The sequence below is a fragment of the Onychomys torridus genome, chromosome 2, assembly GCF_903995425.1.
Source record: "Onychomys torridus chromosome 2, mOncTor1.1, whole genome shotgun sequence".
Classification (NCBI taxonomy): Eukaryota; Metazoa; Chordata; class Mammalia; order Rodentia; family Cricetidae; genus Onychomys; species Onychomys torridus.
The window spans coordinates 78,862,962-78,879,524 of NC_050444.1; the positions used below are offsets into that span (position 1 = coordinate 78,862,962).

The window sequence follows — 16,563 nt, forward strand, 5'->3', positions numbered from 1 at the left end:
GCCATCAGGCATTTGCATGTGCTCTTTCTTCTCCCCTGTCAAAAGAGCTCACATCCATGCACTGGCTCCTTGTGTGGTGGTCTTCGACAAGCCCAGGTGCTGGTTCCCAGAACAGCCATACTTCTTGTGTCATGGTAATTGTGACACAGCATTTTAACTTGTCATTTCCTTATCTGTACACCTTCCACCATGTTTCAAACTCTATCAAGTAACAACCTTACTTATCTTATTTATTCTTGCATGTAGAGACCTATCCTATTGCTGAGCAGTAACAACAATACATGCCAACATGCATGGACAATGTGCAAGAGCCCTTGTTCTGAGCTGAATGCACATGACATTTTTCAAACAATGCCAGAAGGCTGGCTTCTTTACTGTTCTGTTTATTTTGCAAGCAGGACATGGAGGCAATGAGAGGGTGAACACATTCCCTCAGGCTCAGCACTAAGTGTCAGAACCAGGATCAACTCAAGCAGGGTGACAACAGGACCCGTGTGCATGAAAAGCAGTGTTTCATGCCATTTTTATTTATTTTTCAATAATGATCCTCAAGGAGAAATTTTTAATTAAATTTAAATTCTCCCTAATGAAAGAAGTCAAATGCTACAAAATGCAGTTCATTAGGGTAGGGTTGAGCTTTGGAGGGATTTATCATCTCCCCAGATCCAATTTGGGCCCTCTGGGGGGCAATAGAATTCTATTGAAAATATATGTGTTGGCTTTTTCCCTCTGCAGTTCTGTTTATGAGCCATATGTTTGTCCTTAAAAAACACATGGTCTTGTTTTATAGTTTTAATGATCTCTTCCTGTGAGGATTAGTCTATGCCTTGCTTTCTTTTCCCTTTATAAGGTATCTTATGACAACATAGCCATGTTGAAATGCTCATGTTTTAACTGCTATACGCCATTTAAATCATATGCATATACCTGGCTTTATTAATAACCACGATCGAGTATCAGGAACTTTGAATTTCTTGGTGTGACTATCTTTTTACACTCTTCCTTGATCTCATGTGTTTAGACACCAATATGAATGCAAAGGTACCCGACTTTAATAATTACTGCCTCATCAGTATTTATTAATATTGATTAATACCCACCCCTTTAAGTCACTGTACCAATTTAACCCCACAGAAAGTTTTCAAGAGTATCTATTTCCCTAGATGTTTATATTAAATAGGATCCATTTCTACTTTAGATAGTGCTGAACATTTTGATGAGTCAGTTAAAAGCATTCATATTACTCATCGACCCATAGTAGTTTACATAACAGGGAAGATGGTACATAAATCAACATTATTGGAAATGCTGACAGATGACAGATAGATGCTGAAATGCCTGGTCAGGGAAGCCTGAACTAGGGCCTAATTCACTTCACAAAAAAAGGCCAGGAATAGACACTCTCAGGAACAGCTGCCTTGAGCTTTGAAATGGTAACACAAAGTCACACAAACTAAATCTCTTGATCTGTACTCTAAGTCCCTACAGTACAAAAACTCTACAGGGATCCAAAGAAGCAAGACACCCAAGTAATCAAGTGTGGAAACCCTGATGGCCCAGCTAACAAAACAGAAATGACATGATGGAAATGAAACTAAGCTTCAAACATCCCCCAAAAACACCCCTGAAAGATTTAAAGAACAGTAAGGACTTTATTCATAATGAAAAACCCCAAGTTAATCTATAGCAGTGGTTCTCAACTTTCCTGATGCAGAATAGTTGTTTATACTATGAAGAGTGTCTTTGCCAATGAGCCTTCTGATTGGTTTAATAAAGAGCTGAATGCCCAATAACTAGGCAGGAAGAGGTTAGGCTCTCTAAGTTGCCTTGGTCATGGTGGTTTAGAACAGCAACAAAAAGTAACAAATCAGTCCATGTATGTGACATGGAAACAGAATGGGGCATCTGGATGGGGTGGGAGGAGACCAGTAAGAGGGTCAGAGGCAGAAGAAGAGACATCAGAGAAAATGAGCAAAGTACAATGATACATATTATGAAAATGTCATAATGAAGCCCAGTATTTTGTGCACTAACTATAAGCATTTAAGATGTCTCTTACTCAAAGGTACCTATTTTTTCTTAAACCTTTGCCTAAAATTGACTCATAAATGAGAAGCCACACTGGACATTGACCAGTCACAACCAAAGGAGAACAAATGGGAAACCATACTGTTCTCCTTTGCATACAAGCTACTGTTTTATCCACTGAAACGCTGGTGAAGGATAATAACATTTGGAGTTTGAAGCTGGGGCAGGCAGGGAAGCACCAGTCCAAGGTAAAGGGAGATGAACCAAGGCCTAGTGAGTCCACATATTTCCCTCCCATTGAACCACACTGCCTGCTGAGACTAAAGGGCAGCGTATTCTCAAAGCAGCAGGTTACACCATAATCTAAACAGAGAAGACGTCCTTGCAGAATTTCTGCTCCCCATGTACAGCCAAAGCACTTCACAGGACTACTGCTCAGAAGTTTCTAGAACTCCATTTTGTTTTCAAATTTCCCAGAATGGGCCAAGGCAAAATAATAATTACAGGAAAAGAACAATGAAGCAGCCTTGGAGGGCTTGTTATAAGATTAAATCAAACTGAGAAATATTCCTACCCTCACCCTCCCCCCAAAAGAAAGCAGAAATAAGAGAAGCAGAATTTACTTCTGACTTGTCTTGTTTTGGGGCTTAATGACAATAGCAACAGTTGGTCACCTTCATCCTGAGTGTGGTAAACCTGTCCCCCACCCCCACCATGAACAGAGGCCAGTTCATTCTTCCAGCTGCTTCCTCAACTACACAACATCTCGTTCTCCAAAGCACCCCATCTAAGTACCCACCAAGTGACAATAAGAGGTTTGTTTGACCCAGAGTAAGGCATACTTCCTTAAAACTCAGTCTAACTATTGCACAAAGCTATGATTAGCAACAACAACAAATCTACCCAGTCAAATCACTTACCTGGAGCTGTGAAATTCCAGGGCTGGAAGTAGAGGCAGCTGCCATGACAGCGCTGTAGTTTGGAGTAATGAAATGCCCCCAGCCCTGCAATGCCAGGCACAAGAGCCAATGCTTGGGTTGGCTGATCAGATCTCGGTCATGCTAGGAGGAACCGTAAGCCTGCAAAAAACATAAGGAAACCCAGAATGAGTAGGAGAGGACTTACATGGGCCAGGGAAGAGTCACTGGCTAGATTTAGAAGCAAAAATCTCTCACAAGAACCATTAGCTGAATGAACACAGGGGCCTGCTGAGGTAGATCTCTCATCAAAAGGCATGACTCCCTTGCCACCTGCCCACACTAGATGCTCTGGGGACACAGTAACAAGTTGGGGACACAGGAAGCTTGCACCAAGAGGAGAAGCCATCTTGTCATTAAATAATGCTTTCTTCAACCCTACATTTGAGATCTACACACAAAGGGTGAAGAGAAGATCCACTACCAAGAAGTTAGAGGAGAACTACAGTCCAGCCTTAACCCTCCCCTCCCTTTTGTGGAAACAAAACCAAAAGCAACCCTGAGGCTGGAGAAGGGAGTCTAGAGGATTGTACATTTTTGTTAAGACATAAGAGAGGGATGAGACTCCATGTTTACTTTCTTCAAAGAACACGATGAACATTTTAAAGATTTAAGGCCAAGTACCCCAGCATCACGTGAGTAAATGACGAAAGGGACCAGGAACTCAGGGAGGGTAGGGTGCTCCATAAATCAGACTGCCTGCCTCCAGGTAAGGGAGAGGGGACCCCTAAGATCCTTTGACATTCTCAAGGAGAGGGAGCTAAACAGCCCCAAAGTAAACACATGCTTTTCTCGCTAAGAAAACACGAAAAATGCTTAAGTCCCAGCAGGAAGCTAGGACCTTGATCCTGTCCAAAGACTGGCCAGAGGTGGTGCCCACACCTTTAATCCACTCAAGAGGCAGAGGCAAGCAGATAGTTGTGAGTTCAAGGCCATCCTGATCTACAAAGTGGGTTCCAGGCCAGCTAGAGTTACACAGTGAGGTTCTGTCTCAAAATTATGGGGGAGGGGGTTATCAGCCATGATCACATGAGCATTGCAATTTAGTCCATAAAGGGGAAATTTTCACCTGAAGAAGTTACAAACATCCCCTTCAATGTAAACATTGCATTCCCAGTAGCTTTTTATCACACTTAGCAATCCCTCAGAAGAGATTTATCAAGGAAGGCACTCTAATCTCAGCACTCAGGAGGCAGAAGCAGGAAGATTCTGTGCTAGCCTGGACTATATAGTAAGAACTCGGTGATGAAAAGATAAAGGGAAGAAACAAAAGACAGAAGAGAGATGGAGGAGAGGAAGAGAGAGGAGAGGGAAAGGAAATAAGAGAAGGAGAGAAGGGAGCTGGAGAAGGGAAAAAGGAAAACCGACAGAAGGGAAGGGGCAGGAGAGGAGAGAGGGAAGAGGAATGGAGAGGACAGATGGATTTACTGAGCACCTATAGGAAACTAGGAACACACAGGACTGAGGCAGCCTTGTGCAGTAGGAGCAGTGAAGCTGGACAGTTAATCCCAGTCCTTTGATCCCACAGTGCTGTACTACTGGCTCCACGCTGCTGAGCCTCTGTAAGAAATGCCCTGGTCACACAGCAACTCCTATGGCTTGCAAGATTTCATTTTTATTCTTATGTAAGTATCAGACCTTCACACTGTAGTTTGAATCACATCAGATTTTAATGTTTTCAATGCAGGCTACTCCCTTTATGAACAAACGCACAGCAAGCAAGCTTTGAGAGCTATCTTGGCCCAGCATCAATATGGGATTCCACAGCTACCCTGAGCCAATGCTGATATCCTCCTCAGCTCTACTTTCAGGAGGAAGAAATGGACACTGATAATTTAGATGGAAGGCCCAGGGGAAAGGGTAATGGCTTTCTTTACAACAGCCTCTAGAGAGTGGATTCTACCCTAGGAAAATCACAGGACCCACAGCACACTGTCTTATACTAACACATGACCCTGTGCTCACCCCTGCTTTCATTTCTCTATTTTCCTTATGCATTTATAATTCATATCATCTTTCTGTATTCACAAATGAAGACAAAAAAGAGCATGATAACAACAACAAAAAGCCAGTAAATGTGAGTCTAAAGGACTCACACTGCTTATTCAGATCCATTTCATTTTAGCTCTAGATAACTTTCATTGCTCCAGTATAAAGACAGTCCAGAGGGGAACACAAGCACCTAGCCTATAACAATAAAAGGATATACCACCACCCGAAACCACACTGTCATATGTCATACTACTTACAAGAGAGAAAGGAGAGGGGAATTAAGGAAAGCCCTCTGCACACCAAACTCACTAGCAGTCATTCTACAGGGTCTCAGTTGGATGCTGTTGACTCATGTCACAAGGGAGACTTCTGAGGTTTCAAAACATTACATGACCCAGCCACAAAGCCAGGAGGGCTCTAAGACCTGAACCAGGACCAGCCTGATGCCAGGACCCAGGTTCTTTCCACAGACCAACACTCCAACTGAAAGAGTCCTGGAGGACTGGGCAGATAGCTCATTTAGTAAAGTGGTTACCTTGCAAGTATGAGGACATGAGTTTGAGCCCCAGTACCCACACAAAACTGGAGGTGTGGTTGCACAGGTCTGTAAGCCAAGCACTAGGGAGGTGCAGACAGGAGGGTGTCTGGGGTTCACAGACTGTCCAGCCTACTCAGTGACTGCCAGATCAATGAGAGACCCTGTCTCAAAGGAGATAGACACCATTCCCAAGGATGATACTGAAAATTATTCTCTGAACCCCACATGGATAGGCACATGTGCACATACATTTAGACACATAGAAAGAGAGAACTGGAGGAGGGATCCTATGATCCCAGTTCTGGGAAGGAAAAGAGGGGAGGATCCCTAGGTTCCCCGTTGAAACAATCTAGATAAATGGTTGAGCTCCTCATCTGAAGAAATGTGGAATGTTCCTTTATACTGTGTCAATATAAGTCACTGTGATTGGTTTAATAAAAAAGCTGACTGGCCAATAGCTGAAGAGAATAAAGTTAGGCAAGAGAGCAAGACTGAGAATGCTGGGAGAAGGGTGGAGTCGAGAGTTGCCCGGAAACACAGAGGGGGCAAGGCATGCTGGAGGACAGGCAAAGCCACCAGCCATGTGGCAATACATAGATTAACAGAATTGGTTAATTTACATTGTAAGAGCTAGTCAGTAATAAGCCTGAGCTATCGGCTGAGCATTTACAATTAATATTAAGTTTCTGAGTGATTATTTAGGAGTAGACACTGGCACAGGGAAACTCTGCCTACAAAGAAATGAGGTATTAAGCCACTGAGAAACACATCCGGCCTCCAGAAGCCAACACAGTAGGTTAAGCCCTGGCTACCACACACATGCAAATACATGTGGCACACACGAACACATATTCACCTATGCACCACACATACAAATTAAGTTATTTAATTTAAAAAAGGATTATGAATATAAACAGTAAGGAATGACATGGAAGCTACTTCTGATATAAGAAAGCAAAATAGAAAACTATATATAGACTCTCATCCAAAGGATAGAAAAATTATATAAATTGAAATGGAGTCTCGAGGATCATGAGCAATTAAATATCAATTTAGGGGAAAACTAAAGTTTTCCAATAATAAAAATATACACAGGCTCATTCCTCGTGAGAGATTACCAGATTGATTGATGATGGTAGAAACATTATGAATCAGCCCTAGAAATTGCAAAAACTATGGCTTATACCTCCAAAAACATGTGCTAAAGAGAATGGATATGGACGGTCCACAATGAGCTAAGACACAACACCCTCTTCATGAGAAACTGCCAGTTCCAATGCAGGTACAGAAAATAAGCAAATGAGAATCCAGCAGACCTGACAGTGTGTTCAGCAGTGGGCGGGCACCAGGCCTGGGAGAGCTGGGGTGCATTTGAAACACACTAACTCTTTCAAGAGAGCCTTTGACTCCAGAAGCCAACCAAGCAAGTCAACTCTGGCTGCGCTAACTCCTGATTTACATCAGCTATGAAAATTTCACCAGAAAACTGTGAGAAAAGAATGCCACTAGCTGGCTGCTGAGGGGGCCAGCCATGCCAAATGACAATGGCAACACTAATTAGTGAATGCCACACCAAATACCTAAAAGAAAAACTCTAGTTGGAAGCAGACTTCCATCTGACTGCTTGAACTGAAGCTGGCTCCCTCCCCAGGCCTCACAGGGAGATAAACCTCTAATTGGCAAATTAATCTACTACAAGCCTAACCCTTTTCCTTATACTGGATTTTGGTCAAGTAGTGACTCATACAAGTCTCTTGAAAAAACACAGGGTAGATCCCCAGTAAAGAGAGGGGGATGGGGAGAGAAGAAGAACTATGAGTAGACACCAGTTTCTCTCTCTGAGAATAAGCAACAGAGAAATGTTCCAGGCCCCTGAGACACACTGTTAGAGTGTCAAGTAAAGGGGTTCCAGAATTAGAGCTGATATTTACTTAAGCAGTAAGTATACTTATTAAAGGAGAAACTTCTAATTCATGTCGGTAAGATTCCTGAGGACACTGTGGTTGCATCTTTGAACACAGAGCATGTCACCATGATAGAAAAACAAGGTCAGAAAAGCATTTATATTAACCAAAGGGAACAAAGAAAGGTAAGTCTGGACTGTGAACTTAAAAAAAGGCAGTCAAGGAAATAGAAAACAGAAAATAAACAGAGAAGAGAAGACAAACCAGATCTTTAAGATGGGAAAACCTATACTTAAAGGCTCTAACCCCAGCACAGACAGGCAAACAGGTCCTAGTAGGAAGAAAGCTGTAAATGATGGCACATGCCCATAATCCCGAGCACAGGAGGTAGACAGGAGGATCAGAAGTTTAAGGTCATTCTCAGCTAATGGCAAGTTTGATGTTAGCCTGGATTACATGAGATTCTGTATAAAAGAAATTTTTTTTACATGAAAGAAAGAAATTATCATCATCATTTCTGAAATCAGGAAGGTATAAAATTATGCCCCAAGTTTTGAAAAACTGTTACACAGATACACACTTGAGATGAAATAGGGAAAAAAAAAATTCAGACTTTATATCTGTGTATTGTCCTATAACAAGCCTGACAGTCTGGCCGAAACTTAGTAGAAAATTTCTGGACCCAAGACCTAGAGCATCAAGGAGATGAGGCACAGGCCAGCCAGCTTGTCTTAGTGTCTGTCCCCATCTGTCCCCAACCAGAACAAGACAGCGTCTGCCACCAGACTTACCTTCCCCAAAGCATGAGACAGAAAGGCTTGTCCTTCAGAATCTCTGATCAGAAGGAAAAGACTTAACAATAGTGAGTCTCAGAAGGAGATACTGTGCTCACCAGAATAAAAACAGGATGCTTCAAAAGCAATAATTCCAAGTTTAAAAGGATTAGAATGTGAACATAAGGAAGCCGGGCAGAATTTTCAAATAAAATGGGAGGAGAGAGCAAAGGGATAGAGAAGGAGAGTAGAAACCCTGAGAGATGAATCAGAAGAATAAAGGAGTCAAGGAATGCAAGCCAGGGTGGGAGGGCTGCAAGGCAAAGGGCAGCCTGGGCAACTTAAGGAGACCTTGTCTCAAGACAAGATAAAAAGATCTATAACTCCTGGGGTGTAGATCAGTGTCAGAGTACTTGACTAGCACACACATGGCCCTAGGTTCAAGAAAGAAAGAGAAGGGGGGAAAGACCTCAACACAGTCCCTAAAACGGAACGTCATTTTTGTAGAGTGAAATGGCCCACAAGAACCTGCCTACCTCAGTGGACTTGGATAGTGCCCACCTCCATGGAATTTGATAGGATCGCATTAATCTGGAGGTTTAAGAGGTCTGGGAAGGGCTACAAAGGCTGCAGTTTAGTGGTTGAGTGCACGCTGAACATACATGCAACAGTGAGACTGCAGCCCAGAACTGCAGAAATTAACACTGAAAAGGCCACAATAGCAACATGCAATTGAATTAAAAACCCTGAAAGACCTCAGAAAGGGCCAGGGAACTCATAAACTAATAGGTGGGAATCCAGGCACCTTCGATGATTGAATAAGATCCCAAGATGCTGAATGATGAGGGAAGTAATTAACAGATGGATCCTTCCGGAGGATGTGGTTCTAGAGACAGGAAGGAAAGGGAGGAAATGGGAGGTGACAGCGAGGCCAGTAAGTGCCAACACAGAGAGACCTATGAAGAGCAATCCCTGGGTGATGCACACAGGGGTGGAGAAGGTATCCTTGGTAGACCAGGTGTCCATCTGGACACACTGAGAGCAGGTTTCTAACACTAAGAGAACCTGGTATTATATAAAGAGTTCATACGTAGAAAACTAAGTCAGCATTAAAAAGATGATGAACTTGAAAAAGACCCAAAAGTTTTTTCAAGGAAAGGATCCACACATTTTCACATGGCGTGGGAATGAATGATGGTAAGAGGGTCTGCATCACCAAGGACTGGAGATACACCTAAGCCATAGAGCACTGGCCTAGCATGTGCCAGTCCACAGGTTCAAAGCCTCAAATTCAACCCCCAGTGCAACAATAGATGCGTATAAATACTGACCCAACTGAAACAAAGACCTAACATACACTGGAACAACAGGGAAATCGGAGAAAAGGGGCTCCGTTTCCTTAGCAAGCTTCATGGGGCTAACATTACAAATATCTATAACCGATCCAATTTTTCAAAAATGAAATGCAAAGAACATGATCCAAAGTCCAAAACTTTTAGAACCATTCATAAAAGGTAAGTAAGTGTCAGTGTAGAAATCCAAGGTGATATCATGGAAGGCCATTGCAGGGGGAAAGCACAAGTGTTTATGGTAATAGAATGTCATAATTGTTAAAAATTGTGGCTCAGAGGATAGAAAATATTCGAATAAGGATAACCAGCACACTTGAAGAAAACAAATGCAACAGAGATGCTTTATCAGGGCGAGTCATTTTTTTTAGTTCAAAAACAAACAATGTAATAATGATGGGTGGAGGGGCAGAGTAACTACTTCCTTAAAGTACCTGTGTTGGGGGACAGAAAACAGCCAAAGCGAAACTCCACAGCACTGACTACTAGGAAGATTCAAAGCAAAACTACAGTGCAGGGTCATGTTGAGGATGTGAAAGATTGGAACCCTTGTATGAAGTTGGCAGGAATGTAAAATGCTGCAGTCAACACAGAAACAGTATGAAGGAGTCTCAGAAAACTCAAAATATGAGCCAGCAATCCCACTTTGAACACATTTCTGAAATAATTAAGATGGGATCTTTAGTAGCTAATTACATACTTGTGTTCATATAGCATAGATAGAGTGGCTTAGAGATAGAAGAAACCCAAGTGTCCAGTAATAGATACACACACATAAATAAACTGGTTGGTATGTACAATGAGCTATTATTATGGATTAAAAAGGAAACAAGCCCTGACACAGGTACCAATAAAGGTGTACCTTAGTGACATATTGTCAGATAACCAGAAGAAAGAATAGGCCAGAGGATAATGTTAAATGAGCATAGAATTACAATTTCATAATTTGGAAAGAGTTCTGGAGACTGGCCGTATGCAATGTTTTGATGTGACCTTTTAAAGTTTGTGTGTTGAGGCTGGAGAGGTTAAGAGCATGTATTGCGCTTCCAAAGGTCCCAAGTTTGGTTCCCAGCACTTAATACCCACACAGAAGCTCACAAGCATCCATAGCTATAGTTCCAGGGGACACAGTACCTCCTTCTAACCTTCTTGGGTACCAGGAAAGCATGTGGTGCACAGACATACATGCGAGGAAAACGCTCACACAAATTAAACAAAATAAATAAATATAAGAAAAAATTTTAAGTTTATGCATTGGAGATTCAGTCTCCATGTTCACCATTTACATCAATGGTTCTTGGAAGTGGAGCCAGATGATGAGGTCATGAGTGTGGGGCTCCTACCATGGCACTAAAACCTTTAAAGAAGAGGAAGGAAAACTCTTGCACTTTTGAGGCTGAGGCAGGAGGATCACAAGTTTGAGGAGGGGGGAGGGGGAGGATGCATAAGCTAGCTTACAAACTGAAGAAACAAGATAAAACTGCATTAATAAACTTATTATCTTGATTTAAAAACTGGATGGACAGGCAAAAATTTTTTCCAGACATGTTCCCAGTGGAAAAAAATGCTGTGGAATATAAAACATAATTATGAAATGGCCCCAAATCTATGGTCACTACAACAGTGAAGGATGTGCTATCCAAATACATAATCTCAGACTCAGACTAGTGTGTTTTATTATGCTTAGAAAAACTGCAGAATCTCTACTTGGAAGCATTGTCAGGAATGAGCCATAACTGTGAATTTCTGAGTTAAAGGAAAATGAACTCAAGTAAGTGTGGTCAGTCGTGACAGAGCTCAAGAAAGTGCAACCTGTGTCTTGAGGAGGAATGGAAGGAAGGAAGACTGAGACGATCTTGAAAAGTAGGAAAACTAAATTCCTTTTTTGGGCAAGAGGCAGACTTAATACAACACCGAGTCTTCTCGTAGCCCAAAGGCACAATGTCTAAACCCTTCATCTTTTTTTTTTTAATTTTTTAAATTTTTTTGTTTTGTTTTGTTTTGTTTTTTGCTTTTCAAGACAGGGTTTCTCTGTGTAGCTTTGCGCCTTTCCTGGATCTTGCTCTGTAGACCAGGCTGGCCTCGAACTCACAAAGTCTAGTTGGGGAGAGGACCAATAATCATAATATAGAAGTCTGTGGTTGTGTCAGTGAGAGGGATTCCGCCCCACAACAGTTTCTCAATGGTGTTGAATTCTATTGACAAAGGCATTATCCATCATCTAAGATTCAAAGGAGCTGACATTCAACCATCTTTGGAAGAATACATCAAAATCAATAATGAGTGTTTAGAATAACAACAAAAAAAAGTGTTTTAAACAAGTATACCTCAACATAAGAAAGTTATGCTTAAAAGATACTTGTCTGGTGGATTTGTGAATAGTCACTTAAAAATATACCTAGTGTGGATGCAATTAACTGTTAACCCCTCTTCTGGAATCCATTTTGGACAGGCATGTGTATAGTATACATGGTATATATCAGAATCCTAACACTATTTAGAGTCTGAAGCTATGTGACTCTATAGTATACTGGAATGAGTATTACATGCAGGTATTTAGCTCTGAGAATGCTTAACACAAAATCATATGACAAAAAAATTGAAATGATCTGAACATCCAGCAATATAGTATTATCAACTATGTTATTAAAGATATATTTACAGTTGGAGATTTAGCTCAGTGGTAGAGCGTTTGCCTAGCAAGCACAAGGCCCTGGGTTCGATCCTCAGCTCAAAAAAAAAAAAAAAAAAAGAATGTACTCAAGGGAAGTAGCATGGACCAGATAGAAAAGCTCATCTAATAACTAATAATAATAATAGGAATGATGATGATGATGAATAAGATGATGATGATGAATAAGAAGAAGGTGATGATGATGATGATTAGACAATACAAAGATTAGACACTAGACACAAAGGACAGTGATCCCAGAGAAGTAAAAAAAAGACAGAAGTGCTGTATAATTGCCCCAGCTTTCTCCTGGCAAGCTGGTAGTGTGGCTTAAGGGTAGCATGCACAAGGCGCTGGGTTCAGTCCCTACAGCTCTCAAAGAATTTTTAAAGTGTCCTATTTACTAGACAAAGAAAATCTAGGTGGAACACAGGGAACTTACTGAGTTGAGGAGATAGATCTGACACTCCAAGAAGCTCAAAACAAAACAAAAATTGCAGCTCCAAGAGCTGACTATGAGAAAAGAGAAAACAGAAAGAAAGCTCAAGACATTGAAAGTCCTTTCCTTCAGGCATCAAAGAAAACTGATCAGAGAATGCACGTGACAAAAGTGAGAGAAGCGGAGAGACAGCCACTGAATAGAGAAAAGCAGATGGTACCTGGTCTTCACTCGCTCAGACCTGAGACTCAGTCTCTACACCACCAGCAAAGCTGGAAAACGATGTAACTCATGAAAGACCATATAAACCACTGGGTATAGTACACAGAAGCATCAAAATATCCAAAGAAGGAGAACTCATAGCCTGGTATCCAATCAATATTTATCAGTCACAAAAAAAGAGGCAAGAAAAACATGACCAAGATGATGAGAAAAACTACTTAGCTAAAAAAGACCCTAACTGACACACAAATGTTAGACTTGCTGAGCACATTCAAGGTTATTACTATCGTGTTCTACATGTTCAAAACGTTAACAAGAGACAGGAAAGATTAAGACTCAAAGCAAATTTACTTTTACATACAGGTATACACACATGTATATGTACATATACATGTATTTATATGCACATATCATTGGACAGTATTAACAAAAAAACTTGACATTGCAGTAAAAACTAGTGACACAGAGGAAAAACTACAATCTGAAACACTGTGGGTAGAATGTTTTAGAGATATTACTGAACTGCAAGCCATTTTCAAATGGACACAAAGATTTTATATAGCTGGGTGGTGCACGCCTTTAATCCCAGCACTCGGGAGGCAGAGGCAGGTGGATCTCTGTGAGTTCTAGGCCAGCCTGAGCTACAGAGTGAGTTCCAGGAAAGGTGCAAAGCTACAGAGAGACCCTGTCTCGAAAAACCAAACAACAACAAAAAAAAGATTTTATATAAACATACCAGTTTCTTTTGCTAAGGATGAAAAAGACAAAAAGTGAAAAAATAAAAACAAAAATATACACACATATATGGACTGATTGATATGCAACATATATAAGAAATCTCGAGATTCCATAAGAAACAAACCTGTTTTTAAGAATCTGAGTACTTGACCTAAGATACTATACAGATAAGAGACAAGAAGGTCAATTAAGAAAATTCAATTTTAAACCACAAGGAACTAAAATGGATAACATTTAAAAGGCCACCCATAGTAAGTATTGGCAAGGATATGAAATACTGCAGCCCCCATTGCTACAGGAATGTCAGTCTGGAAACAACTGGACCATTTCTATACAAGTTAAACATACTCTTACTATCCAACCTGGTCATCTCACCCCTAGTTATCTACCTGAGAGAAAAGAAAGTGTGTCTATGCAAAAGACCTGAGGATAAATGCAAGTAGTAGCATTCTCTGTGACATCCAAACCCTAGACAATTTAATGACACACTACTTGTTAGTAAAACCAAGGAGCTGCTGATATGCACAATGCTGCCTCTCATTCTCACAATAATTAAGCCAAGTAAAAGAAGTCACAAGAAACCCAGCATTCACTGTATGAGTCTATAAAAGTATAGAAAGTGCAAACGAATCTGTAAAGATCATAAGTGGCTGCCTTAGAATAGAAGGCAGTTAATGTGGGGAAGCATTTCAAAAGGACAGGAGGAAATTCAGTCAGTAATGGAGGATACTGCCCCTCTTGACTGCAGTGTAAGACAAAGCAAATGCCACCCTTTAAGTCTAGATATATCCTTAACTTTACCAAAGAGAAGCATTTGTCTCACCATTTTAAATGAACCCTGTCTCAAAAACCAAAAAAAAAAAAAAAAAAAAAAAACATATATCATGGATTAAAAAATGATAATGGGGGATGGGTTGCGGGGAAGGCTGAGGGGCGGGAGGATGGAGGAGAGGGGGATCTGTGGTTGTAAAATTTAAAACATTCTACTTAAAGTGGGAAGCCTTGCCTTGTGAAATAATATGACAAGTAATTTAAAATTGTTTAATTGTAACAAAGCAAGGGAAACCGAATACAGGGTGGCAGAGACAGGTAAGAAGGACAGCTCCATAAGAAGGCAGCCATGAGCACATTCTGATGCCTGAAAGGCAAGGGTACAACCAATAGAGAAGGAATGAGAGATGTAGACTCTGGTTTATCAGTATCAGTAGAACCAATGATGGGTGTATTAGGAGAGATAGAAGTGCTGGGGATAAAACTCGGGTCCTCACACTTACTAAGCAAATACTCTCCCACTTCAGCTACATCCTCAGCCAAGGATAAGTACAAATGTGTCCACACAATGAGAATGCTGGGAGACGTCCTATGTCAGCAACAAGAAGTACACTTGGCGTGGAGGATCTTAAATACTATTCTCCACTGAAAGAAGAACTGTCTGTTCCAGGGAAGTAAGTACATGATGCTCAGGCATCAATCATCAAAGAACCATTATCTTTGGTCTACCAAATCTGGCCATTTTTCAAGTAGGCAGAAGATTTTGGCATCATCCAGGTGATCCTGGTTTTGCAGTTAAGTAGAATGTGAGAGCTAGGGGTCATGGAGGCTTTCACCAAGATTTCAGAGGAAGGCCTAGGAGGACAGACAATGTGAAACAAGGTTGAAGTTACCATGTGCAGCCCTTGAGTATTCCATATAAAAGAGACTAAGCAGAGCTGGGGCAGGTATACATAGCACAAGGTTATGAACTCTTACCTGCCAAGGATATAGGTGTGCTGATATGAAAACACATGAATAAGATGTGGAAATCAGAAAACAGTACAATCTTGACTGATTTGGATAGGTGGTTTGTGACTATATGGGAGAGCCCTCAATTGTGAGAACTACATTATAAAGCACTTTAAGCTCAGTGTTGAATATTAATACAAGCAATTCACTCTCAACCAACTGCTGAGATAAAGGCTCTTCCCACTCAGTGCTGTACTTGCAACTTTCCTATAGGCTCAAGAGAGAAATGGAATCAGAGGTGAGGAAAGAAGACCAGAAGAGAGCCTTTCCTTACAGAAACATCTGTGATAAAAAAAATTGTTTCTAAACGCAAGTGTTCATATTTTGTTATACCACCCATAAGAATAGACAAGGCCATGAATAAACTTAATTTTGTAATTTTCAAACTGGGAACAAGTTACTGTTAAAAATTACATTACCCTCCCAGACACACATGTGCCTGCCTGGTCTTAGAGAAGACAAGAAAAGACGTCTCAGATGAATCAAAACTTAAGAGCATGTTGCCAAACTCAAATAGGATTCCCAGAAAAGGAGCAGTCTAGACTCAGAGGAAAGAACAGGCAACTCCAGACCACCACATTTAGCTCTGTTTTCAAAAGCCACAGAAATCTTTAGTATTAGATGCATTTACATCCAATACACAACAGAGAGATGATCCAGCAACATGATCCTCAGGACTTCCGTTTCAAAGCTCTAGAAGCAATAGGACAAGGTGCTGTGTTCTTTGCAGACAGTAGATGATGAGATTTCTTCTGCCTACCAGGATAATAACCTCTTCCAGATGTCGGTCAGCCCACAATGTGCTATTCAAAAACATGAAAGTCCTGTTTATTTTCAAAGTTCTAGAGCCTAGTTTCCCTGAATAACCAACCTCCCATCAAACTGGAGATAAAAGGTAGCTTCAAAGAAAATCGGTATGTGTCTACATCTAACACACACATATGCCAAAAATTTCATTTAAAAAATGTAGAATACAAACCTAGTATCTACCCCAGCCCTGGAAAAATAATAAGGCACTTAATTTCATTTCCCTTCCTGCTCCCAGGATGCACCACTCCACCTCACTAAACTCCCTTTACAAGTATAGAGGAGAAGGTAATAAAACCGAGCATTGTGCTAAAGGGTAATGATTCCCAGCCGGGTGTAACAT

At 41.0% G+C, this 16,563-nt stretch overlaps 1 protein-coding gene across 3 annotated transcripts in view; it reads right to left on the reverse strand.

Moving 5' to 3' along the window:
* Window positions 1–16,563, reverse strand: part of Lpar1 (lysophosphatidic acid receptor 1) — a 119,635-nt gene that overhangs the window by 66,928 nt on the left and 36,144 nt on the right. For all 3 annotated transcript variants that reach the window (XM_036179547.1, XM_036179546.1, XM_036179548.1), the window contains exon 2: window positions 2,949–3,107. In XM_036179547.1, coding sequence (XP_036035440.1) covers window positions 2,949–2,993 — 45 coding nt within the window. In that variant the 5' untranslated portion in view covers window positions 2,994–3,107. The remainder of the gene's footprint in view (window positions 1–2,948; window positions 3,108–16,563) is intronic.